The sequence below is a fragment of the Aspergillus alliaceus genome, assembly GCF_009176365.1.
Source record: "Aspergillus alliaceus strain CBS 536.65 unplaced genomic scaffold BDW43scaffold_76, whole genome shotgun sequence".
In the NCBI taxonomy this organism is placed as follows: Eukaryota; Fungi; Ascomycota; class Eurotiomycetes; order Eurotiales; family Aspergillaceae; genus Aspergillus; species Aspergillus alliaceus.
The window spans coordinates 84,309-109,296 of NW_022474759.1; the positions used below are offsets into that span (position 1 = coordinate 84,309).

The 24,988-nt window shown below is 47.5% G+C and overlaps 9 protein-coding genes across 9 annotated transcripts; 5 read left to right on the plus strand and 4 right to left on the minus strand.

Annotated features, from left to right (window-relative positions):
• The first annotated feature begins 672 nt into the window (after positions 1-672).
• Positions 673-1,324, plus strand: BDW43DRAFT_236571 (uncharacterized protein). The gene has a single exon (XM_032039604.1). The coding sequence runs from the start codon at positions 870-872 to the stop codon at positions 1,251-1,253; it is 384 nt and encodes a 127-aa protein (XP_031894640.1). The 5' UTR covers positions 673-869; the 3' UTR covers positions 1,254-1,324.
• Positions 1,325-1,891: 567 nt separating this feature from the next.
• On the plus strand, positions 1,892-3,612 carry BDW43DRAFT_323509 (cytochrome and DOMON domain-containing protein). Its single transcript, XM_032049757.1, has 2 exons — positions 1,892-2,174; positions 2,258-3,612. Exons 1-2 carry the CDS (start codon positions 2,117-2,119, stop codon positions 3,409-3,411), a joined length of 1,212 nt encoding a protein of 403 aa, XP_031894641.1. The 5' UTR covers positions 1,892-2,116; the 3' UTR covers positions 3,412-3,612.
• A 139-nt stretch (positions 3,613-3,751) lies between these two features.
• On the plus strand, positions 3,752-4,580 carry BDW43DRAFT_236585 (uncharacterized protein). The gene has a single exon (XM_032039605.1). The coding sequence runs from the start codon at positions 3,881-3,883 to the stop codon at positions 4,304-4,306; it is 426 nt and encodes a 141-aa protein (XP_031894642.1). The 5' UTR covers positions 3,752-3,880; the 3' UTR covers positions 4,307-4,580.
• Positions 4,581-5,868: 1,288 nt separating this feature from the next.
• On the minus strand, positions 5,869-7,399 carry BDW43DRAFT_293102 (nucleotide-diphospho-sugar transferase). The gene is made up of 3 exons (XM_032043787.1): positions 6,831-7,399; positions 6,120-6,760; positions 5,869-6,066 (listed from the first exon to the last, which is right to left on the minus strand). Exons 1-3 carry the CDS (start codon positions 7,300-7,302, stop codon positions 5,980-5,982), a joined length of 1,200 nt encoding a protein of 399 aa, XP_031894643.1. The 5' UTR covers positions 7,303-7,399; the 3' UTR covers positions 5,869-5,979.
• Positions 7,400-7,440: 41 nt separating this feature from the next.
• BDW43DRAFT_293105 (repressor protein) lies at positions 7,441-10,553 on the minus strand. The gene is made up of 2 exons (XM_032043788.1): positions 7,936-10,553; positions 7,441-7,855 (listed from the first exon to the last, which is right to left on the minus strand). The coding sequence occupies exons 1-2, from the start codon at positions 10,099-10,101 to the stop codon at positions 7,601-7,603; spliced, it is 2,421 nt and encodes an 806-aa protein (XP_031894644.1). The 5' UTR covers positions 10,102-10,553; the 3' UTR covers positions 7,441-7,600.
• Positions 10,554-11,325: 772 nt separating this feature from the next.
• On the plus strand, positions 11,326-14,859 carry BDW43DRAFT_293106 (putative C6 transcription factor). Its single transcript, XM_032043789.1, has 2 exons — positions 11,326-11,820; positions 12,077-14,859. The coding sequence occupies exons 1-2, from the start codon at positions 11,743-11,745 to the stop codon at positions 14,627-14,629; spliced, it is 2,631 nt and encodes an 876-aa protein (XP_031894645.1). The 5' UTR covers positions 11,326-11,742; the 3' UTR covers positions 14,630-14,859.
• Positions 14,860-16,734: 1,875 nt separating this feature from the next.
• BDW43DRAFT_316498 (protein phosphatase regulator REG1) lies at positions 16,735-18,419 on the minus strand (the record flags this gene model as incomplete). Its single annotated transcript, XM_032048314.1, has 2 exons — positions 16,735-17,725; positions 17,800-18,419. 2 exons carry the CDS (start codon positions 18,417-18,419, stop codon positions 16,735-16,737), a joined length of 1,611 nt encoding a protein of 536 aa, XP_031894646.1.
• A 4,057-nt stretch (positions 18,420-22,476) lies between these two features.
• Positions 22,477-23,647, plus strand: tma22 (putative RNA binding protein Tma22). The gene is made up of 4 exons (XM_032039608.1): positions 22,477-22,803; positions 22,887-22,906; positions 22,985-23,072; positions 23,148-23,647. The coding sequence occupies exons 1-4, from the start codon at positions 22,740-22,742 to the stop codon at positions 23,558-23,560; spliced, it is 585 nt and encodes a 194-aa protein (XP_031894647.1). The 5' UTR covers positions 22,477-22,739; the 3' UTR covers positions 23,561-23,647.
• Positions 23,532-24,702, minus strand: BDW43DRAFT_236793 (uncharacterized protein). The gene has a single exon (XM_032039609.1). It carries the CDS (start codon positions 24,511-24,513, stop codon positions 23,734-23,736), a length of 780 nt encoding a protein of 259 aa, XP_031894648.1. The 5' UTR covers positions 24,514-24,702; the 3' UTR covers positions 23,532-23,733.
• Between the last annotated feature and the right edge of the window lie 286 nt (positions 24,703-24,988).

Genomic DNA, 24,988 nt, shown 5'->3' on the forward strand with positions numbered 1-24,988 from the left:
AATATTAAAAGGTAGCAGTTAGCAGTCCCGGACCTATGTATCTTGGGAAAGGGTGGAAGAGATGACTTTGCATCCAGTCCACGCTTGCCTTTTCAGTGTCAAAGAAATGTTTCACACAACACCAACCTCTCATGTGTTCAACTCTTAACCTTTCCCATCAACACCCACTCCAGTCTGCTGGGTGATACTTATATTCATTATGCTACACTTTCTGGGTTTCCCAAGTGAGACCCTCCTACTCTTCATCACCCTTTTCTCTCCCGTTCAAGATTTAAGCGTGTATCGCGCTCTATATCTGGTTTCAAAGAGATTCTACGCGCTCGCGCAGCCCATTCTCTTCACTGAGTATGTCCAAAGCCTGTGCCCCTACTGCAGCCAACGTAAGACCAAAATCGGGTGCTATTGGCCCGCTGTATCTACTTCGCCCGAACTATACTACGCCGACCTGACTTGGCCGCCCGTGTCCGCCGACTAGCCATAAGTGCCGGTGAGGGGAGTTCGGATGAATTTAGCAAATGGCCGGATGTGGTAGACCCCGGTACACTTAAAATGATTACTATGGGCGTTCAAAGGTTGACTGTGGAGCACAAGGCACGATTGCTGGCAAGCGTGACGTGGATGAGAGCAAACCCGCTGCTGGTGCTGTTAGCCCAGCACATCCCAAACCTAGAACAGTTCGAAGTAATGGTGGCAGAAAGAAGGTCCAAGTGGACTAACACCGCTACTTGTACCAGCACCTATAGGAAGGAAATGCTCCCCGTACCTTTCTTATCTCATGTCTCTCTATTAAAGACCTCCGCCAGACGAGGGGGGTTACACCCCATCAGCTTGAGCAATTATTGTGCCTACCTCGATTGAAAAGAGTTTCAATGATATACTGCGACGGGGACTCGGAAGGGTACCCGCGGTTTGATCTGCCTGCGGGAAGCTTGAATACCAAGGAGCTCTGTTTTTACCCGTTCTCCATATATACGAAGCGTCTGGGGAACCTTGTCGGCGCGTGCAAAGGGCTGAAGGAATTTGCGTACACAGCCTCCTCAACTACTCGTCCCAGTTCACACTGTTTCAAAGTCTCGGAGCTACTCACAATCTTGGAATCCCAAAGAGAGAGCCTCGAGATAATGCGCATCTATCTAAATGCCTTATTCCCGGCTTTCGGCTCCTGGGAAGACCGCCCGAAGTTCGGCCCCTTCGTGGAATTTATCCCGCTTCAAACATTTGGAGGCAGAGCAAGGCCTTTTCCTGACGTTTGACGAGCTTCCACCCTCAGTGAAGAACATCACAATGAGCCTCTGCGAGTATCCAGTATTCAACATGCTCAGAGACTTGACGGAGAGAAGCAGATGCAATCTGAATCTGAAATCACTAGAGACGGTCATCCTACTCCCACAATCTTCAACTCCAGATGGAATGCCGGGACTGTCTCGATCCAACAACAGTGACGAAATTTATGATGATGGCCATTATCGGGCGGAGTTCATCGAGGCCTCTGACGAGATTGAAAAACCATTCAAGGAGTACCCTTTGATCTTCACATTCACAGTGAAGTGTGGAATGATTATCAGATGGGAGTATTCTAAAGCTTCTAGATATACTTGGGAGGCAACAACTGCGGGATTGTAATTAACGCATTTTGAATCAGAGCCATCAATCAATCACCTAAGAACACAATCATGAAGACCTTCGAATGATATGCCAAGAAAATGAAGCTGCTTTCTAATTCCTGTCTCTTACGTTCGATGATGTTTACGGTGGTAGAATCTAGACTCGTATTCCGATTTCACCGATAATCTCCCGTGATCTGTCAGATTTGAATACGAAATGGACTGGCCATATAGTTTGAATGATCATGTATACGAGACTTAACCTTGGCTCAACCACAAACATGACGCTCAGCTACAGCATAATCCTTCTCAGCATGAAAACCGTCCATGGATGTGCCCTCTGCTATACGATAGCTTGACGAATCTCTCGAGGACTATGCAGTCCTTGACGTGGGCCAAAAAAAGAAAGCAAGTGTGACAATGTAACAATTGGGCTGCCATGAGCGCTTTGCCCTACTAGCTATATAGAGCACGCTTACCCCCGCTGAAAGAGTGTACTGCATTGATTAGGTATGCCCAATATGAAATCCCACGTTATTCTACAGTCATATACTGCAGCGTTGGGTTTTGGTAAGCTCATCCATTTTTGTTACTCCTATTATCAAAATCTCTCTTTCCGCCTGTTTACACGTGCTGACCAAATGGTTGGACAGTCTACACTGCCTTGAGCCAACGACCGACAACCTTTACTCCCGTCGACCAGAAGGAAGTATCCTTCAGTATCGCTATTCCTAACACTACCGCTTCATCTAGATCTGGTCCCATCCTCTTCCAAATTAAGGCTCCGAGCAGCCTACAATGGGTCGGGCTAGGCCAAGGAAAACAGATGGCTGGGGCCAATATGTTCATCCTCTATTCAGCTCCCTCTAACAATGTCACCATCTCTCCCCGTTCCGGGCAAGGCCATTTCCCACCAGTGTATAATCCGAACTCTAGGGTCTTTCTCCTGGATGGCAGCGGAATCCACGATGGTACAATGACGGCTAACGTGCTCTGCGAGAATTGCATCGAGTGGCAGGGCGGATCGATAGACCCGAGCAGTTCCTCGACTCAGTGGATATATGCCTATAAGGAAGGTCCTCCGCTCAACTCCGTGAATGCCACCGAGTCGATCCAGAGACATGATGGGAACGGAATCGCGAACGCCGATTTAACCCAGGCGAAGACAACCACCGATAACCCATTTCTAACATACAATCCAGCTACTGGTTCGAACGATGCTGTCAGTTCTATGGACGGCACTCGGGGTAATGCCATGCTCGTCGCACATGGACTCATGATGGCCATTACGTTTGTTCTGTTATTCCCATCATTCGCCCTCCTTATCTCACTGCCCTGGGTGACCTCGCCCTCTAAAGTCCACGCACCACTGCAAGTTCTCGCGCTTACCCTCGCCATCGCTGGCATGGGCGTCGGTATTCAACTTGCCATCGACAAAAAGGTGAAGTCGAGCTCGCACCCAATCATCGGCATTATCGTCGTGGCACTTCTTGTTCTCTTCCAACCGTTGATGGGTTTTCTTCAGCACCGACACTTTCGCCGCAACGGTGGAAAGGGTGCCTTTGCTTACCTACATCGCTGGCTAGGCCGTTCGATGATCATTCTTGGTATCGTCAATGGAGGTCTTGGATTCCGCTTGGCAGGAATAGGCAACCCTAGCACTCCTCGAAGCGCGATGATTGCGTACTCAGTTATTGCAGGAGTGATGGGACTCTTATATCTTGGCACACATCTTCTTGTGGCTATGCAAGGAAGAAGCCGGGGACAAGAACGGAAGCTCGAACATAACAGACATCCTGAGATGTGACTAGGGTCATCTATCATTGGTAGGGGGAGGTCATCTCATACTAAGTATGGAATCTGGATGACACGGTGATGTTTGGAAGACGGGGGGAAGATGTAATCTACCACTGGACATAGTAACTCGTTGGAACTTGGAGTTACATTTAGCAGAACAACGGAATGAAATCCTCAACTCGCCATAGAGATAGATAGATATAGGAGTCCAGCCTCCTAGTACTCCTGTGGTAGTAGTTCATAAATTTACCAATAGTTATTACTGAAAAGAATACACACTTTCCCCCCCCCCCCCAAATAAAGCTTACTAATCGGTAATACCCATCGCCTCCGTGAAGCTTGAAAGTTCAGTAAGACATACTCTTCCTACTGTACATACATACATTTGGACACGCACTACTCTGCTCACCATGTTACCTCCTTACATCGCTTAAGTTTAGATCCTGGGAAAAACCAAAAGCACAAAAGAGCAAATCGAAATGCTCTACAATGCTCTCATCCGCACCCACCACATTACCTCCCGCAAAAAGGTTGCTACCTTGAAACAAGCCGCATCCGCTCACAATTGCTTTGTGCTTCTTCGCTCGGGTGGCATTCCGGGCATCATGTACGTTGAATCGAAAGAGAAAGATGCCGTTGAGGCATGGGTGAATGTGGCGCGGAATTTGAGATATAAGGATTTCCAGCTAGTGACTAGGCCGGGGGCCCTTGAGGGAGATTGTCGGAAACAGATTGAAAATGAGAACCGGAAGGATGGTAAGAAAAGCAATGCAGGAGGAGCCAATGAGGAAAGAGATTCCAGGCCTAGGCTGGAAGAGGTCGAGACGGTGAAGGTATTTGGAAGTAAAATGAAAGACAAAGGTGTATGGCGGTGGTGGAGGAAGGGGATGGGATACGTGAGCTGAGGAACTATTAGCTCACTGCGGCGCCTCGTCAACCTAGCAAATGCCCTGGCGGTCGCTCTGCTCATGCCCGAAACACACTGCTCCTTGAAGAATCCCTACCTGCGTTAGTTGCTGAATTCATACGACGGGCGCTAGTTTTTACTGGTATGGATTTGTCGGGTTTGTGTTGAACTATGATCGACTGAGAGCATCCGTTTCCGAAAGATATAATCTTTTGAAAGCTAGCTGCAGAAGGTTACGCAGGGGTCAACATCACCTCGGTCACTACAGCTTGTGTGGTCCCTTTACCGGATTATCACCAGGTAGATTTGGGATAGGCCCATGCCGGCCCAGTTCCTCTATCGGGGGAGGTACATCCAAAGAAAAAGCGATCGGGGTCATTGCCCTCTTTTGGACTTTTGTGATCGAACATTCAGGATCGCCCAGTCCCCCTGGACCCGTGCATGTCGCCATGGCGTTCTGTAGGGCAAACGCCTTGGTTGTAATCTCCAACCGCGGGATACGCTATCTAGGTCAATATCAGACTAGAGCATGCCATAGCTGCTGGAGCTACTACTCACATGGCTCTGGTGATCTGGACTGTCGCGCGTGTTCTCACTCCAACATGAATGCAGGAACACCTGAGACCTCAACTTCAAGCAAGGCTACTAAGGAAGAGCTTAGTTTTGCTGGACGTCCCTTCTGCTTTCATGCACATGTGGGAGATAGCCCGTTACGCGGAATTAGCATCATTATAGGTTCTGAAGAAGCGTCAGCTGTACATCTTAAGCATTTTGGCCCAAGACCTCAAACTGAAGAAACAGATTCTCAGCAACCATGCTCAGCCCGGCAGGTGGCACCAGCAGATATTTTGTGCCATCGCAAGATGTCGCGTTCGGAGAATAATTACACGCTCTATTGAAATAATCTATCGCCTAGTTTGGACTGTCAGTTTCCGACTGGAGCTCCCTATGCCACGATTCACAACGTACGCTGTTCTCGTACTCGATTTTCTCAAATAACTCATCTCTTGTCTTATGACATAATTGCGAAATCCAGTAGTTGCTCCTATCGATCTCTACCCCACAGGTTGTGTCGTCGCCATTTTTCGCGGTCTCAGTCGTCATCCGGTCATCTGCCTCTGGAATGCCGTACCCCCGGCAACGACATGTGTGTGGGAGGAAGGCTTTCCGGGAGATATAATCGGACCGGAGCGTTGGATCGTTAATGGCAGACAGCTGAAAGTGAATACTTTCCCCATGGGGGAGAAGTATTCAAAGCTAAAGGGCATAATATAAGTGACAGAAATACCACATTTTCTGCAACCTGCTACCACCATCCTAGATTGGAATGACATATGGCCATCATAAGTTATAACAGAGTCGTTTGCACACCTTCAAAAATAGAGTAGCTGTTCTTCTATTATATATATATTTCCTCGGAACTTGTTTGTTATAGATCCACACATGGCCAAATATACTTATTCCAATTCCAATTGCAACTCTATTGGCTAGTAAGACTTGGCAGACAATGTATGTGTCTTTTGATTGGAAAAGAAAAAGAAAAAGAAAACGAAAAGAAAAGAAAATTGCATTTTGTTTATTATGGAAACCGGGAGGTCTATCTTATTTACATTTAGTATATCCCAGATGCGTGCAAACCGTTAACGCCAGCAATACTCCATCAAATGTACACTATACATGTTCCGTTGATTCGGAAGACCCAGGGTGCTCCGTGGGGGGCCAATCGGGGGCTGGATAACTGAGAAGTTTACAGATGTCCTGTTCGCTCCATTAGCAAAGTCATGCATTTGATGTAGAAGTGCAGCACAAACCTTTCGCCGCCGGCGGAAGTCATGGTAGATACTCTTCCACACCTCTCGATCACGGCACCCGCTCTCTTGCGGCGTGCCAGGGTTGTGCTTGCACTTGGGCAACATCTCAGCCAGCAACTTTTGCGGCCACATGACCCATGGTTTGGGCAAAGGCCAGTCTGAGAAATGCACAAGTTTGGCTTCCGACAACACTTTATCCGGATCCCATACTTCATAGTCATTGCCCAGAAAATTCCGGTGATCCTTAGCACGGAACTCGCCACTCACTAAGCCATACTGCCGGTGTGGAAGCACCGTGGCCGAATCGACATAGCGCTCGTTCAACAACTCCATATCGTATCGATGCGTTGAGGATGTATTCACCACTTTTTGTCCATACATTGCCGGCAGCGCTGCCTCCATGAGAGCATTATATTCACTGTAGGACGGTTCGATTACAATCAGAAGAGACGACAATTGCTTTGCATCTGGAAGTGCCCAATACGCCCGTGGCATCGCAACCTTGTTCGGAGGGAGGAAAAATAGTTCATCCAAGTTCTGTAGAATATTGGCGTCGGAGTCAAGGTGGATTATCCTATCGTACTCGCTCTCGCCGAAGGCCAGTAATTTAGATATGCTTTTATCCCATGGTTCACCAGGTCCTGTCCAGTTTAAGAAAGAATTTCATCAGCCTTTTATGTCTCCAACCTCCCCCCTTTTGATATTACATACCTGCCCCTGGTTTGATCATCGCCATGTCAATTGGAATCAGCATTACATTGAATTTGTCTCTTGCCATTGCCAACAACTGGCTATCCCTATCACGCTCGCTTTCGACAGTGACATCCCAATCCTCAGGGAAGAACAATACACGTTGCGCCCGACTCCCCAGGCGGTGCAGAGCTTCGAAGACCATGACAGAGTTGCACAGGTAGGCGCTAGACGTCGCATATTGACTGTAGGCGTAACGGGACCAATCCACTAAGTCGTAGTTTATGTGAGGCAGCGGTGAGGGTTGAGGACGCTTTAGTCGAAACCATATGATAAAGAGGGCAAAAAGGGCGAAGACCACCCAGGTCCGAATGCGTCGGAGTTGCCGTTTGAGTATTGCTAGGCATGGTTCGTCGGGGATATCAAAGAAATCGTCCTCTGAGGATTGAGAGCCTCTGCGGTGAGGAAGCCTCGGCACTTTCTTAATTGCCATTCTTAGTGGTACAGTTGAATGAAAAAGGAAGCCATTGCTTGATTCAAAAGCTAAGGTCGCATATACTCCAAGGGAGGTTTGGACGCGCGTTCGAAGTTGTCTTCATTGTCCCAATCGGCGGATTCAATTCAAATGTAGTCCAGATCGATGCACGTGACAATTCGGCGTATCATCACTTTTTTTTACATACGACTTAGGTTTGCCCTATTCTTTCCATTTACAGCCTATAGAAGGTAATTTGTATATGTACACATTGATATTTTATGCCAACTAAACCAGATCCTCTTCACGACACACGCTAACAGAGGACGCCATCAACTCGTGCTTGAATTGATTCCTCATCAAAGTGTCCGTGCTCCCCGACATAGTTATGGAGGGCTTCCAGAGTCATTAGTCTCCGAGGAGCTTTCCGTCCAGTAAGCAGCTCAAACTGAGCGATGGCCTGCTCAATGACGTTGTCGAGCCCATCTACCAGAACCCACGGACGTCCGGTCTCGCCTCGAAATCGACGCATTTGACGTAACAGCGGGGTCTCCAAGGGTTTATATGCAAACTATGTAGAAGGTTAGTTCAATCCATCATGACTCGATGTTAATCAAACGTATAAAGGGAGGGCAAGAGTGTAAGTCGTACCTCCAAGACCACCCCTCCAGTAGGACTCTCGAGCCATTGCATCGGCATCTCGAAGTTCGCAGGGGGTTCGTCCTGGTCTGGGTCCGCAGGCACGCAAGACGCAATTAAACATGGATGGCAGGTATTTGACGGCCATTCATCCTGCAATGACTTCAGCACATGCACCACTTGCGTAGAACCAACCTGCGATGCAGCCCACGAATTAAAATGACGGGCTACATTCTCCGCGCGGGACAAGGTTCGGTTATATATGAAAATCTTGCGGCACCCTAGACGAAGCATGGCGTAGATGGCAGCACGCCCCATACCGCCGGCCCCAATTACCAGCCCAGTCGTTTTCAAGGGGCTGATGGCATTACGCGGGGAAAGATTACGATTCATGCAGGTCATGATCCCCACCCAATCAGTATTCTCCCCATACCAGCCTAGTACAGGTCCTGCCTGGTTTCGACGGCTGGCCTGCTCTTGTAAGGGGAACATCGTCCCATCCGCTCGCGCTCGTAGAGGCATAATCGTGTTGATCGCTCCAATTGCCTCTGCGTGCCGACTTTTAGAGGCGAGTTTCTGGAAGATCTGCACCCTCCATGGCTGTACAACGCTGGCACCCCCGAAATGCGGATCCCGGCCTAACTGATCCAATGCTGTGAGAGAAGGGGAATCAGGGATAGTGTAGGTGTGATTCATGCCACAATGCTGGAAAGCGGCAGTGTACATAACTGGTGAGAGGCTGTAGGCAACACTGGCCCCGAGAATGTAGAACTGCAAAGGGTCAAGCACATAACTGTGAAACAACGCCTGCACCGCATCCCGTGAAGTAATCAGAGGATCCATTCTATTGTCTGTGAGGCGCGCAACGGCTGGGTGGGTAACAGAAGTAAGTGTAGAATTAAACACCTGGGATGTTCGTCCAAGGCTACCTACGTTATAAGCGATAATAGGCGGGTGTTTGCCTGGTAGAGACTGAATCTTGTTTGTGAACTTGGCAACAGCCGCATTATCCTCACGCTCCACCGCTACTCGAAGAATGCGAACCAGTTGGCAACCGAGCTTCTCGGCCTCTAGGTAGAGAGACAAGCAGGACTCATCTTCCCACGTAACATGAGACGAAGGTTCAAAAATATGCTGGCCAATGATCTTGGTCCTGCCCCTGTTATGGACAGCTTCGACCAACAAGGACTCATCCTGATCAAGGTCTATGGCCAGGTATTCCACCGCTAGTCGCAAGCCGTGTTCCACGATCTCAAAATAGAGACTGCACAGTTGCCCCCGTGAGAGCACACCGCTTCCGATTCCGGACAATGAAGCATCAATTGAGAAGATGATGGGTGTACGGGCACTCCTGCGTAGTAGAGAAACCTGTTTGCTCACTATACTCGCCATCTCGGTATTCCAGCGATCAACACATAGCTCAATGGCATCTCCCCCTGACTCGAGCTCACACAAATCAACGGCCCCTCTGATCATTTCCGAGGATCGAACGAAGATAGCATGTGTGAAAGAGCGGTTTTCTGGAGGCGTTTCCAGTAGCACGAAAGGAGAGTCATAGCTCGAATGGTCCATATTTGCGCCAGTGATGAAATGCACGAAACGAGTAAAATCCTCCTTGGCTTCTTTGAGCTTGAAGGAGTACCCAACTGACCGACGGTCCGGCGTTACTTCGTCTGGTTGAGCTGACATGCTGGAACGATCCTCAATATTGTAGAACTCAAAATTGGAACACGTCCGGTGCAGCGGGTCTCCTTCACAAAGTAACTTCACAGACTGATCTTCCAATCCTAGCAAAGCCTGGATGCGTGCCATGTCACGAAGTAGGTACACCACAGGATTGGTCACTGAATACAGACGAAGGTGCTCCTGTACAGGACGAGTAAGACTTCCCAGGCCACATTCAATTACACAGCGCGATCTATGATTATCGAGCATCGCCTTAAGAATCTCAATATCACGCTGCTGGAACTCCTGGCTCCCAAAGCGTTTCAGATACTCATGTCGCGTGAGCCCGGTAACCTGTTTGAAATAGTGGTCTTCGGTGATGTAGCGTCTCTTTAACGCTGTTGCAGCAACAAAGCCCAATGAGCGCTTTCCACAACCTCGAATCCCAACCAGTACCAAGGAGGCATCGGGGTCGAGTTTACGATGACGCTCACGCCCAGGAGACTGAGGCATGATGCTAACGGATATTGTCTGTTGGGCGTGTGTAGCTGGTTGGTAGTCGCTTAATTAGGAAGCTCGCTGAAAGATAAGATATAAGTGAACATCAGGTAATTCTAACTATCTGTGGCTAGTGATCATAATTCGATCCATGATTCAATCGGAATAAGCTGGCTTTAGATAATGTCCTTAAACCACTACACATCTGGGGTAGCGAGATCAGTACTAGTTGCAATAAGTATTAATGGCGCGCATATGTCTTGAGACGATGTGGTGATTCACAGCTACCATGCTGCGACTATCGCTGAGGGTTCCGGTGGAAGAGTTAAAAGAACAAAGAACGTTCAGTGAGTAACCAGATCAGAGTTTAAGATATACCATACCAACTTAAGGTAGTTTTAGTATGAACCCCAAAATTATTGGGACTGGGGGCGGCAGAACGTCATCCCCAAAGGGCTTATCACCGCCTGCCCTAAAGGTCTGCCGGCAAATATCTTAGCCGCTCAAATATTCCCATAGATAGAAATGGATTCTGGCGTCATTGGCGCACTCTTGCAATCTACATTCATTCTGTTTGGAGAAAGAAATTGTTTATTTTCTGCATGTCATTATCTCGGTACATATATACAATGCATTCTTCCCACAGGTACGGGAATTTTATTGTATTACATTATATTATATTAACCTACCGGCTTCGGGATGCCGTGGCTGTGTCCCATAGATCCTAATAAAAGCATTGCAGAGAAAAGCCCACCTCGGCTTCGTCCAATCAATGAAAGGTACTATATCTACTTAGATCGTTTATTTCGGCTGGATACCTTTTGGGGGAGGAGTGAAATTATCCACCACTGTGGAATAGGAAAGGCACCGATTATCGGCAGTTGGTTGCCTCGGGTTTCGATCTCGGGTTCCATACGGCAGTATTGAATGGCGTCTTCGTATGCAAATACTATAACTATCAAAATTAGAATTTATGAACAAAAGGTTTCTTTCTTTCTTTCTTTCTTTCTTTCTTTTTGAGAAGAATAGTTGTAATAGCAATATATTAATATATTTTCACACATACACACACCTACTCTCTCTCGTCTGTTGCATTGTGGGGAAGATTTCGTGGGGACAATGTGTGGGTTGTTTTACTAGGTAATATCCAGATCAGGAATAGCTCCGTTTAAGTATCAGAAGGGGTTACCATCGGAATGGAATCCGTTCTCCTCTAATCCACTTCCCGACATTCGCCCCGACGTCTGTCTCTCTGCAGCCTCGGGATGGGTCTGGCCATTTTCGTCCTCAATCTGGATGGACTAAGGAATCCCTCAGACTGGTCGTTTAAACTCCATGGAGTGGCTGTGGCGATACATTTGACTGGCTTGAACAATTTGTTCTTCCTCTTTTTCTGCGACTTGTGATTAAAAGGGCACTTCTGCAGTATATCTATATATGGTATATACCCATCTATCTGTCTGTCTATAACGGAAGGCTGTATGCCCTGGGTATTCCTCTTCCTGACGCTATCGATTCCGACATCAAGAATACCGTTGCTATCCAGCCTCTCTTAAGTCTTACACTCATTTAAACTTCTCCCACTTCTTGTCGTCCGCCCCCCTTCCGTCCGGCTCTACATGGCATGTCATTTCCACCATAAATAACCCCTCTCCAATGGATGGGGGCCCCGATCCAAGAGCTCCTCGTCGCAAGAGGGTCTCCAGAGCCTGTGACAGGTGTCGCAGCAAAAAGGTTGGTTGGTTCCCTCTTCTAGGTTCTCATGTTGGGGCCGATATTGTATCGGGACTGATATGGGATCCGGTAAGCCTGGCTGATCTGATCTTGATCATTCTTACTCGAGACGCCATTCTCCATTGCACTGTTATGCTATGCCAGAACTCTCCCCGTCCCGCCGTTCGTCACCTTTACCTTGCATCTCAGGATATCTTTCTCCCGCTGCACTTGTTTTAAGATGACATCGAATCTAACTCGATGATCATCACCCTAGGACAAATGCGACGGCCTTCGCCCCGCTTGTTCCGCTTGTCAGGCCTCAGGCCAGACATGTTCGTATGACCCCCATGCAAAAAAGCGTGGACTACCTGAAGGCTATGTCCGAGGCCTTGAAAAGCTCTGGGCTCTTTCGATATGCAATATTGAAGGCTTTGAAGATACAATGCTCGCCCTTCTGGGCACCACAACCGAATCAACAAGCCGGAAGGATAGACTTGCCCGTCTCTGGGCCGATGATGGCGCATCTGAGACACTACATGAATCCTGGAAAACGAGTCGCCTCTATGGTGCCCTTGAAAAGATGTTGTCAAATTCCGATACACCTTCGCTGCAAGGTTCCGAGAAGCGCCACCAAGATGATCAAGACGCTCCTGGAAACGGATGGGGATTTCGCATAGATCGTGGCCCAACCCCTCTATCGCATGATATCCCTCGTGCTGTAGAGCCTTCCTCTCCCCCTCGCGCAAAGAAAGCTCGATTGACTCTTCCGACGTATAGTCAATCCCCCTCACCTCTGGCCACTCACAGTTCCCCTCGTCTACAATTACCGCCCCAGACCTCGCAGTTGTTGGACGTTTATTTTGCTGTCACCCACTCCTGGTTTCCAATCATTGCCAAACACAACATCCTCCGAGCATCTTATCTCTACGCAACAGCACCGGTATCCGTTGTGCAGACGGATCCAGGGTCTGCTGATCATGCTGTGTTGTGGGCCCTCATCAGTTATACAACTTCACAATCTTGGACAAACTCGCAGACTGAATCGTCCCAGTTAGTCGCTCGGACGAAGGAGTATTATACGATTGCCCGGAACCTAATTCCTTCAGAAACAGGGCATTACGAGCTAGGTCATGTGCAGGCACTCCTCCTGCTGGTGTTGGTGAACATTGGTCTCGAGAATTGGACTGCTGCGTGGCTGCTGACCGGTCAAGCAGTCCGCATGGCTATCTCCATAGGCCTCGGTACATCTGCGGACGTTCGACGATCCGATGAATTGAAGCAAGGCAAAGCGGCTTTTCTTGGGTGTTTTGTCGTTGACTCATTGATATCGTTCCGTATGTCCCGAAGACCCTACATGCATCCTCGGGACCTCGCCGCAGTCGGCTTGCTAGAAGAAGACGGATTAGAAGAATGGAACTCATGGGCCGATGTTCTGCCACCCACTGGGGCGGGACAGGCGAAGAATCCCCCTCGACGTGGTCCCCTCCTTACCCTAAGCTGCTTCAATCGACTAGTGGAGCTGGCTAGTGTGGTGAACAAGATTGCTCAAGATCCTGGAGTCCGACCCAACGCCCACGTATTTGCCCAACAGCTCGTGCTGGAGCTCAAACAATGGGAGGATCGCCTGCCGCTGGGATGCCGTCTTATCGGCCCTGAGAGTATCTATCCAGAGCGGCATTCAGCTTTGCTCCCGCACCAGACATACTTGGGCTTAACCTATGTATCTACATTGTTATGGCTCTACCTGCACATCGCTCCCCATGAACTTGGGTTGCACCGCTCCCAACGTCCTGCGACTGAGGGCGCTAAGAAGCTTCTATATAGGGCTCTTCCGATGATATCAGAACATCTCGAAAACTTCCGTATTTGTGGCCTCCCGCCTATATTTGAATTTTCCTTGCACACGATTGCCAAACAAGCATTTTTATTCCGAAATAATCTTGAATCTGGGGCATTCCCTTTCGAACGATGGGCAGAAGCTCTTCGTCAGCGGACGGTGGAGCTCTCCCCCTCTTGGCCCGTTTATCCTTCGTTGGCCACTAGCATTGAACAATGGTGTGCTTCCAAGGATCTTTCGGCGTACGCATCAGCTTCCTTTCGAAGATCAAGAGACAATCTGCCTGCCCCCAGTAAACCTACTACTTCATATACCTCCGATATCACGACAGGGTACCGAAGTACATCTGGTGAGACAGCAATGCAACGCGTCAGTATGAACAACTCTCAAATACTGGATCACGAGTATACGTCTTCCACTATTGGCATTAGCATCCCAGTGGATGGGCAGTACATGACGCCAAAAGACATGACAATGGACAATGCGACGGATGTGTCGTTTCAATCACAGCACCAGCAGATGGGTGAAATGACAGCGCTTCCGGACAAGTCCGATTCTTTGGGTAACCTCGATGCGCTGCTCCAACCTGCACATCCCCATCCCCCAACTCCCGACTCATCGATCTCGAACAATATGATGTCCGGGATGAATACAACCAATGATCATTCTATGCCGTACGCAGAAACAATTAACCTCAACGCTGGGGACCCGAGTATCCCAGAGCGCCAAATCTCTAGTAGCGATCTAGACTCTATTTTTAAAGATCTCGCCTATCTCGATACCACTGAGTGGGCCACTAGTCGCGAGGCGGGTTTAAAAGATTTCGGCTTTATCGATGACTCTACCTTTCAGGCCTTTTGCCATGATCCGGATCGTCTTGCATACTCTCAACCTCTGGTTCACCCACCTTCAATCGCGGATATTTGGCCTCCACCGGGTTTTTTCCCAGAAACCTTCCAGGATTGCTCGGAAGACGCAATGGAAAGTTGAGGCCTAGAGCGCTTTGTATCTTGGTGGGTGGGTGGTTAAACCTACTCGAACTATCATATCCTATGATCTACTAGATCCGCCCTTCGATGGCCAAGCCGTCCTTGGGGTTGCTCATCATCTTCCATTGCGATGATCGCCAATCGCAACATCCGGTCTTACTATAGTTTAATGATACCCATTGATGAGTATCTCATCTTTCCTTACTTACTTTTATCGTAACTACGGCCACGTACCCTCATTCCATCCCGAGCTTTAGTATCGTAGTAGCTCCCGCTTTCAATATAGAGTCGTAGAAGTATAACAGACGCTGCTATATCAAGCCTACTATGTATCCCAAAGGTTTTCTTTTTATCTTTTTCTTCCAAGGGTATAGAAATGTGTGTGGGGGTGTGAGTGTTTCGCTCAAAATGACCCTATTAGATCCGTAGGTTGGCAGGCTACTAGGAAACAGTACGGATTTTGGCTATTCTGAACTTACGCGTCTAAAGTAACTCATCCCCATATGCAAAGAGAAGAAAGGGGGAGAAAAAGGGAGGAGCGACGGCTAGGTTAGGATGTAATATGCATCTGAACATGCTTCAAAAGTGTCTAAAAGAGATTGAATTCGCTAAGTTTCAGCTAGCGGGAAAAACCTTCTGGCCGACTACACCCTGTGAAGACAGTCCTGGAGCTCAAACATATGTCGTTCCTGAAAGAGAACTGAAAGCAGTTGAGGGTTTTGAACAGTAACTACACTGCTGTTATTCCCTCGAGTGCGGTTTCGGATGACAAGTTATCCCAGTCATTTCAAGGAGCGTCGAGTTGAACACAAGTTCCCTGAAAAGATCTCAATGCAACAGGAGAAGGTGTTCGCCCTGTTTGACTGTGATTAGTGTTTCCGATAGAAGTCGCAACTACAATTCTTTAACCAAGACACTTACGCTTCCAAACAATCGCCGTTCAGAGTGCCACATGAGCTTGATGTCATCAGGTATCATATGGTGGCATTGATACCACAGGATAGCACCATGGCTTCCGGCCTTAGCCTTCTCCAAAAGGGGTCAAAGTCCCATACTCAGGCTGTCTGGAGCAGGGGCCATGACCAGAACAAGGGTACATCCACGTCTTGGAGGACTTTGCGCCAATACAGAGTCCCCTGCCCAATTATTCGTAGTGATCCCCTCCACCTCTGTCGGCTCTTCCGCACGATACTCAAGAGACACGACGCAAAGCCTCACTCGAGAGGATAACCCCCCATCCACCGCATGTGAAGGTCGTATCACCTATCTCATAGGAATGCCGAGGTAGTACGGTTCGGTGTAATTCATCTGCGACAGCCACGCGCCCAAATTCGGTCATACAACATATGAATCAGCTTCCACGATGATGTACCACTTGACATCGAGTCGCACCAGGAGTTCTTCGTCCAATATTGGCACAAATTTCCGTTTATCAAGCTTCAAACTGGGACTGCCAGGTTTCGCAAACGGTCCATTGACGTCGTCTTTCCAAACGTCCGGCAGGAGCCCCTAGCGCCCTCGAGCCCGGAAGCGGTTATAGAGGGCAAAGTCAGGGTCGGTATTTCTTGTCTCCTCGCACACGGTTCACAGATGGTTGTTGGGGTCATTTCCCCATCATGGCCTACTAGTATCATCCAATTCAGCTTCCAACATTCTACCTGGAACAAACGTTATCAATAAATTCTTCGTATGTGTATTGGTCATCAATCATGCATCAGGTCTTGTTCATGCTAAGTGAGTAAAGAGGAAAAAGGAATTATCATGAGCCCCCAGGGCCCAGAGAAACAACAGGAGAATCAACTTTCTTTATCCAGAATAGAAACCTGTGAGAAAGAAAATAATAGAACAATTGCCGCTCAGAGATCCGTATATGCTTCAATAAACGCCCACCCTGGTAATGTTCTCTTTTTGGTGGGACGGGAAAGAAAAAGAAACCCCCCAACCCAAAAAAAAGGGATTACCAAAAACGCCAATGGTCAGTCAATGTATCGCATTTCGAAGTAGACACGAGACAGAAGTATAGCCATCCAAATTCCCTGCAGGAAATCATTATAGTATGAAGACATCAGGAGTCTGCCGTCTTCCATATTAGAGATACGAGTCCGGCTATCGCCGCCACCCCACGTTCCATATTACATGTGCGATGTCTCTGGCAGTATTAACGGTATCAACCACTCGGTCAAATATACTGGTATTTGCGATTTCCACGTCGTCGTACGAAACTCCCGAAGATGAAAGGTAATGTCGGTCAAGTTCAGCATCATCTTCAGGATTGACAAACCACGGTCGACTTCGATTTTCCACATCGTGTTCTCTTTGCGTCGGTTCCCAATTGAAATCTAGATCATTATCCGCTCCGTCCAGAAAGAAATTCGCCGCCGGATCGGAGGTATGAGTTGTCTCAACAGAGGGAGAAGAGCTGTATGACGAGAAGTAGCCGGACCATCGATTAAGTATTGAATCTGCGGGCGGCTCTGGGGTATCCCCCCGGTATTTAAGAGTGGTGGACGGTAGGGGAGCAATTGTCTTATTGTCACTACTAAAGCTGCTTCGAGGAGTTGTGCTCCGGTCGCTGGTTGATGCCGGCCAAGAGCCTTGTCTCATCATGACAATGCCATCTTCCGAAGACGAGTCATCCTGCATTGTTGGCGGCCAATCGTCATCCTCGTCATCTTTTGCCTCGACTGCGATACACTGCACTACCTCGTTATTGAAATGTATATGGCGCTTTTCAGAGGGGGATCCTGTTCCAGAAGATCCATTGGTCGGCGTAGCACTGGGTGAAACTTGCGAATACCCTTCGGAAGATTGACTGAATGTCTGTCCCAACTTGGACGGGTAACGGTAGAAGGATGGCCGACTACGGTTGACCTCCGCTTCCTGTGCCTTCAAAATGGCACCTGCATGCTGTAGGAGGGTGTGCTGCGACAAGGAACGCTGCAGTATAGTTTCCGAAGCGGTCCTCTTTTTCAAGATCGGCTTCCTTTCTATAGGCGTTTCGAGGCGACTCGGGGGCGGTGACGCGTTGGAGACATTCTTGCGCCTGTTGCACGATTTTAACGGGCCGTATAGCCAAGTCACGTCATAGTCCTTCAACCTAAAAAGAAGACGGTTAAGCATGGAATCAACAAGGGGCTTGAGGGGAAGGGCAGTTTCAAAGGTCGGACTAACCAGTTGAGGGTTTCCGGCGATACTGTTCCCAGGTTGAGCTTCAACTTTGTCCAAGTCCTCCACGAAGCATTCTCCAACCTCACGCCGTGCTCGTATATTTCCCTTCGGGTAATTACATAACGCCAAGAGGCCCAAATATCCTCCTCCTTCCATTCATGAGAAAGGTAATCAACGTGTCTCGACGGCTCCTCCTCAATTAAACTGTCATCAGCTGGCCTCGGTAAGTTCACATGTTGCATATCCGTTGATGACTCAGTCGATGTCTCGCTGGGGGCTTCGGGGAGCTTTGAAGCGCCTGGACCGGCGTCATATGAGGGTAGTAGAATCTCATCCTCGTCCTGTCCATCACGTACACAGAATGATAGATTGCTAAGGGTTGCGGGGGTAGGAAGCAGATGACCGGTAGCAGTCTGGGCGAAGTCGGGAGAAGGGGGGAACGAAGAAAGTGTAGAGGATACAACTGGACTAGGACAAGATCTTGGGGAATAGTCATGGGTAGAAGATTTGGCAGTAGCCACCTCTGAGTCTTCTAGGAAGTATCTCTGGGCGATGGAACACCGTAGAGGATCGGAGGCAAGTCGCGTATGCCTCTCCTGCGAAGCGGGAAGCACGGTGGCCATTTTCAACGGGGAATGATAATCATTTGAGCTAAAGTCTTCTCTCCTTCTTGTTCTTTATTTCGCCGACGAGGTTGACGGTTGTAATGTCGACTGGTAGATGAAGATAAGGATTGCCGATTGCGATTTGAGATGTCGAAGCAATTGGTCTTGGTATAAGAATTTGTGGGGGGAATACGAGATTTCAGACCGAGAGAGAGCCAAAAGTCATTTTCGAGGGGAGTGATGGCGATGTATCCGGAAGATGAGATCAAGAATACCTAAAAGGTAGATCCGAGCGGACAGCAGGCTCGATGAATGAGAGGGTGCCTTTTTAGCTTTCCAAGGTATCGGCGGACCTTTTAGGTAAGACCTTACGAGACAAATCCGTCAGTAAGGAATGAATGTATGGTATGGGCTTGTAACTCTTATGTGTCAGTATGAGGAATTGAAAGGAAAGAAGAAAAGGAGGAGGGGAGAGCCAGAGAGAAGAGAAAGAAAGAAAAGCTCTTTTTACAATACTGACTGTTTTCTGAAAGTGAAGCACAAAGGTTTCAATTTGTTCACTACGGAAGGAAGAGGAATGATATTCCTCCCGGAAGCGACGAATTGGCCGTAACTGTTTGTAAAACAAGGCAGAAAGTAGAGGTAGTAGGGACGAGCGAATGAGGTAGTACAAGAGGATCGATATCCTTGATGGTAATATATTCGATATGGAAGGAAGGGGAGAGGATGGTTTAATTTTGTGTTAACGGTTCACTGGTATTGATATAATTGAGAATCCCGGGTGAATTGGAGGTTCAGTGGAGAAAGAAGGGTAGGTTAAGCAAGTACAGAGTAAGTGATGTATGAGGATGTATTATATGTATGTATGCTAGGTACAGAAAACAGAAAACAGAAAAGTTAAAAAAGGAAAAAAAAAAAGAAAAAGAAAAAGAAAGAGAGAGCTGTACCCAAAAAGAGCAAGGCAAGTTGCCACACCAGGGACGAACGAACTTATTGCAGTTAGTTTAGCGTTGGTACAGTCTATATTACCTAGATACGGGTACGGGTGAGAACGGTTTCCGTTCATTGGTCTGGAAGGATGCATGAAATGGGGGAAAACCTGCCCAGTACCACATCAGGACTAGTTTCGCTGATTCGCGCCCCCTCTTTTCCATCGAAGGTGGAGTTACTCTCGCTTGTCATTGACTTGGACTTGATCAAACCCCATGGAGAACCTCCAGACCCGGTGGGAACTCAATAGAACATTGTCTAGATCTTTTCTACCAAGTTCCTGTAACATATTTTGTGGTGCTGTCTAAGGACTATACACTATCATGTAAAATCCTCTTTCTTTCATTTTTTCCCTCTCTCTCTCTCTTTTTCTTTCTTTTTTCTTCCTCCCTCGTCTATATCAGTAGTTACTATTGATGGTGGAATGGAAGTTATCGACCATGCATTGCACCCCGTTAACCGAACTTTATCAGTCTAATCTACGTGAATCATAGCTGTGGTTATTTGTCTGGAACATGGTCCTCTGTGTATCATGATATATACCCTTGCTATCACGACCCTCCGCTTATCATTTCATTGGCAGGTGTTCAATTGTCGTTCCACTCCAAAAACAGCTCCTTCTTGGGGATTGGTTGATATGTTCGATATACTTTGGGCATTTATTCCCGTTTCAAATCACCTTACTCTACTAAAAGGCACCAATGAAGTAATATATATATAAAATAAGATTAATGCTAAGAAAAGAAATCTTTATTACAAGGATTCTTCTCACCCCTGCAGGGGCGTGTCCTGGCGGTCCAGATTTCTCGAGAAATCCACGCGGGAACCTCTGATATCCGTTCCGAGCGGCCAGACCACTTGCCCGAGCTCCCATCTGTTAAATGCTTGCAAATATACAGTACGTACTACAAGTCGGGTACAAAAGGTATCGTTACCCTTGTCTCCCACATCTATTCGATTAATGAATTGAATCGATCTTTTTGCCTGGATCGGTCTGGTGTCGTTTCCCTTTCTTTCATTTTAACCATTAATATACAAATTATTCTAATTCTTCTTCGTATTCTCATTATAATTATTATCATTATTAGAGTGGTTGCTGTCCTGTACCTTTAGTTTCCATCTCTCTATTTCTTTGATTTAAACTTACTTTTACTTCGGAGGAACACGGAGAAAAGTCTTCTCAGTGCCCACCCGGAATATCAAACGACAATCCCGATAACCACAGAGACAGGTTTTTCTCCTCGTCTGCACGGACATTGATTGCATGTTGACAGCTGTATCTCCTTGACACTAACTAGTACGTTTAGTAGAGCTAGCTGTTTCTTCTCTGCGCATCAACATAACGTAACATAGCATGATACTGTAGGGAATGTTTCCTGATCTTTCCGGCACATTAATTTCATTCTTTGAGGTGGCAAAGAAACTCATATGATGTTGAAGTACCACTCCAAAGACATACATTTATTCCTTTATCTGGTCAATCTCTTAGGTTCGAGGATCCGAGCGCCTCTATCTAGAAGCTAGATCCACTACTAAAATTGACTTACTTGCTATCTTTAGTGATGGACAAACAGACCTCCTCCTTTAGGTAAGAGGTAGAAACGGCCTACCGAGGAAATGCGTGTGGAAAATCTGAGGTGGCAATGGACTGCATATTCAACTGGAAGACAGGATTTATGATGGGAAAGATAGATAGATAGATTTGACGTTGGATAACGCTACTATTGGTCTACTCAATGTCCCTCATCGCAAGTTAGTTGGCATCATTTACCAGGGAAGTACGGGAGGAGTAGATAGATACTTGTAATCTATATTAATTATTTTTATTATTTTTATTATTATTTTTATTATTATTTTTATTATTATTATTATTGTTCCTTTTTTTTTAACCAGCTTATGACTGACAAACTTTTCGGTTCTCTCAAAAGGTCAATGCTCCCCTAGTTAGTATTTTATCAGTCCATTCCCTTAGAATTCAATCATCATACGTACTTGGTGCATTCTCGGTCTCTTAACTCCACTTGCAGCAACGGTCAGACGTCAGTGGATCCTCAATGGCCGAGGGACTAGATATGTACTATGTACGACACTGAAAGGTCCGTGTCAACAAACCTTGTCGATCAATGTACTACTTATTACTTACTCCTTCTACTACTACTAGACTAGTACGTAGTCGCAAACCAACGCCTCAACTTATGGTATGGTATGGACAGTATATATGGCTATGTGTGTACATATGTTATAGTATGTTGTTACGTTAAGGATTAGTAGAATAGTAGCTCCCATGCTATTTCTCATCCGGCCTTCCGGTCGATCTATCTATCTACCTATCTAACCACAATGCGGGATTAATATGCGACCTTGCATAGGAAACTATGAATCATCGGCTAACATTTAGTGGGATGAGGAGAGCACTGACAGCGCCTAAGTCGGGGAAAATGACGCCCGTGCTAACAATGGAACGTTGACTTTATGTCCGCCTATTGGCTCCTAGAGCCTGCCAACTGTCCATATCTTGATTGTGGACGGAAAGCATCAGATGTGGGGAATGTCCTATATCATTTGCCAACCTGGAATGATTCCACAGCACGCCATTCCCCCCTCCCCCGGGAGAAACACGGTCAACTTAGACTAGAAAAAATTCAACCTAAAAAGCAACCCGACTACCAAACCCCCCTTCTTTCCTTGGCATAGCAGATCGTTCTCACTACTTGGTTATTGACCAATTAACGGTTCGGAGATAGAAGATTGTTCAATCGTTGTGGTGGATGCAAAGGTCTGGACCAAAAGGTCTGAACATCAACAATGTCAACCCTGCAAGTGGTAGAGTCCATGGACGTGGGAAGCCTCAACAGAAATTGCTTGAAACCACTATGCACAGATCTAGATGCAGGCGGTACATCATTGTAATAAGTAGAGATAGACATATCGGGATTTGTTAGTATAAAAAATTAGATATGCAATAGTTCCTCACGCTATTCGATTCAGAAGAAGTAATAGTTACTGGGAGGTTTTGGGTCTCAAGGGTAAGGTCCCAGAAGGGACGTTCGTACCGAAGTTGGCAATTTTCAAATATGACCAGCCAGATGAAATATGGCACTAGAGAGAGGTGGAATGCCCGTTAGGTAGCTTCAATGTTCGGGGGAGGAAGAGAAGGCAGTTGGTGGACCAGCATGAGATAATGTATCGCATTTATTTGGATCACATGACCATGGACCAGAGAGCTACAGAGCAGTTTAGTGCAGCCCCGCGGCATATCGGTATGTACACTGTGCTGATAATCGATTTTACCCGCAAATCAACATTGCTATCCCATACCACCAGAAAATCCTAGGATCATTCTCTGAAATGGCCGAAGTAATGCCATCAGCCCCCACTGAGTCGTTGGCCCGCCAGATCATCTATTGCGGGGGTGAGTCTTCTCTATGTGACGCAATGGAGGGGCATTTCCATTATGGGCTTGATGTCGAGATCTCTGACCTATTAGAATTACAGTTTGCACACTGCCTCCAGAGGTATGAACTCCTTTCCTTCACCGGTCACCAGACAGGGAACGGTGCAACTTGCAGAATGGCTGACTTGCAATCTCCTAGTATTGTGAGTTTGGAGGAACGGCAAAGAAATGTGAGGAATGGCTGAAGGACAACCAGCCGGAACTGTACCAGCGACTCCATTCTGAAGGTACCGCAAAAAATTGTTCCAGTATATTCCGTTATGGTGTAGTCAAGCGCAGTCTAACGAGCTTGCCTTTTGCAGAAACCATTAGCGCCAATTTATCGACACTTTCCGTATCTGCCCAGGAGCGCGCAGCAAAAGACGCTGCTAAGAAAGAGGCAAAAGCTGCTCTAGCAGAAGCACGCGATGCGGAGCGCAAGGCTGCCTCCAAGGTCCAAATCAAGCGTGTCGAACGGAACAAACGCAAACACGTCACCGTCATCGCAGGTTTAGAGGTATACGGGTTGGAAAATAAGAAAGTTGCCAAGGAGCTCGGTAAGAAGTTTGCAACGGGTTCTTCAGTGACGCGGTCTGCCGCGGGGAATGAGGAAATTACAGTCCAGGGTGATGTGAGTGACGATGTTCAGGACTGGCTATTGGAGGTCTATGGAAAGGAGATCCCGGAGGCCAACATTGAGATTATTGAGGACAAGAAAAAGAAGGGGGGCAGTTAACGAATGGTGGAACTATCTCGGGTGCACAGCGGATATGCATAATACGCAAATTTATTGTTGCATGTTGGGTATCATGTCGATAATATAAAGACAATCATGATAAGCTGTTAAAGGAATTCAAGGCTGGCTTTGACAAGCAAGGTATGTCCCGTTAGATCTAGATATGTCGCCCGTCACAGTTCGTCGAATATTCTTAAAGGATCTCGGTCAGTAGGTCCCGTGTCCTCACGGTTAGCAGACGTTGGTGTTGCCGGGCCAGGAGAGTGGCGGGTATCGTGGCGGGATATCAGCTTTGATGGAGACAAAGACGGCATAAACATATCTCCATGGACTTCCGTGGGCAGCTGATACATCCCATTCTCCTGTTCGTGTACAAGTGTTCCTGTAGAGCCGTTGGTCATGGTCGCTGCTTGTGAAATTATGTAGGAGTCCGGCGGCTCTACAGTGATCCAGTTTTGGGCGATGAGAACTATGGTGAGAACGAATATGCCTGCTGAGACCACTAACCAAAAGATACGAAGGCGGCGACTGATCCGTATTTGGCACTCAGCCTCTCCCCTCTCCCAGCAGTCAATCTCTTTCCGCATCTCTTCAAGTCTACGGCTGAGCACTTCAGCCCTCATTCTTCCCATCTTCATACGTTCTTCCAGGGCCTCGATCTTCTGCGTCTGATGCTGAAAGCCATTGAGCTCCCCGATCTGCTTCCGAATGTCCTGGTCCAAGGCAGTGGTCTCCCGTTCAAAATAATTGAAGAGTTCCGATGTCGAGTCAGAGAGTTCTTGGAATGAAGCAATCGTGGTGTGTAAAGCAGCGAGTTTTTCCAGTAGATTATAGTAAGTATAGTCGAGCCTGCGGGTGATATCCGTTGCAAGTGTGCCGATCATCGATAAAGCGGATCGCAAGTATCTACCGGTGAACCCGTCAGACCAACCCAAAGGAACAGTATATAACATCACTTACCGCTCACCCCGTTTCCGTCTATCTCTAACTTGCTCCAGATCATCTAGCGAATGGATCTCATGTCGTCTAATCAGACCTAGATGGTTGCTCTGGTCGATCTCGTCGAATATACTGCCTTTCCTGCTACCAGTGCCTAATCCTGTGGTAGATTCAGATCCCCAACGCGACCGAGTTGTCTCCCTCGTTATCGGTCTAAGTAAGCCGTGTCCATCATCAGGGTCACTTTCTTTATCGCGAGCTCCGGACCATGTAGGCAGCAGACCCCTAGCACTAGCGGAAGAGGCAATGGGGTTCATTATGCGTGGGAACCGCCCGTCACGGGATTTGCTGTGTTTGTGCTTATGACGCGATCGGAACTTGGTCGTAGGATCTAGGCTGGCAGGGTCAAAAGCCAGATGGCGGGGATATTTTTCTCGAAGCGCACCTGACGCGTTGGATTGGCGATCAGTACGGCCATGATGCGGTTGT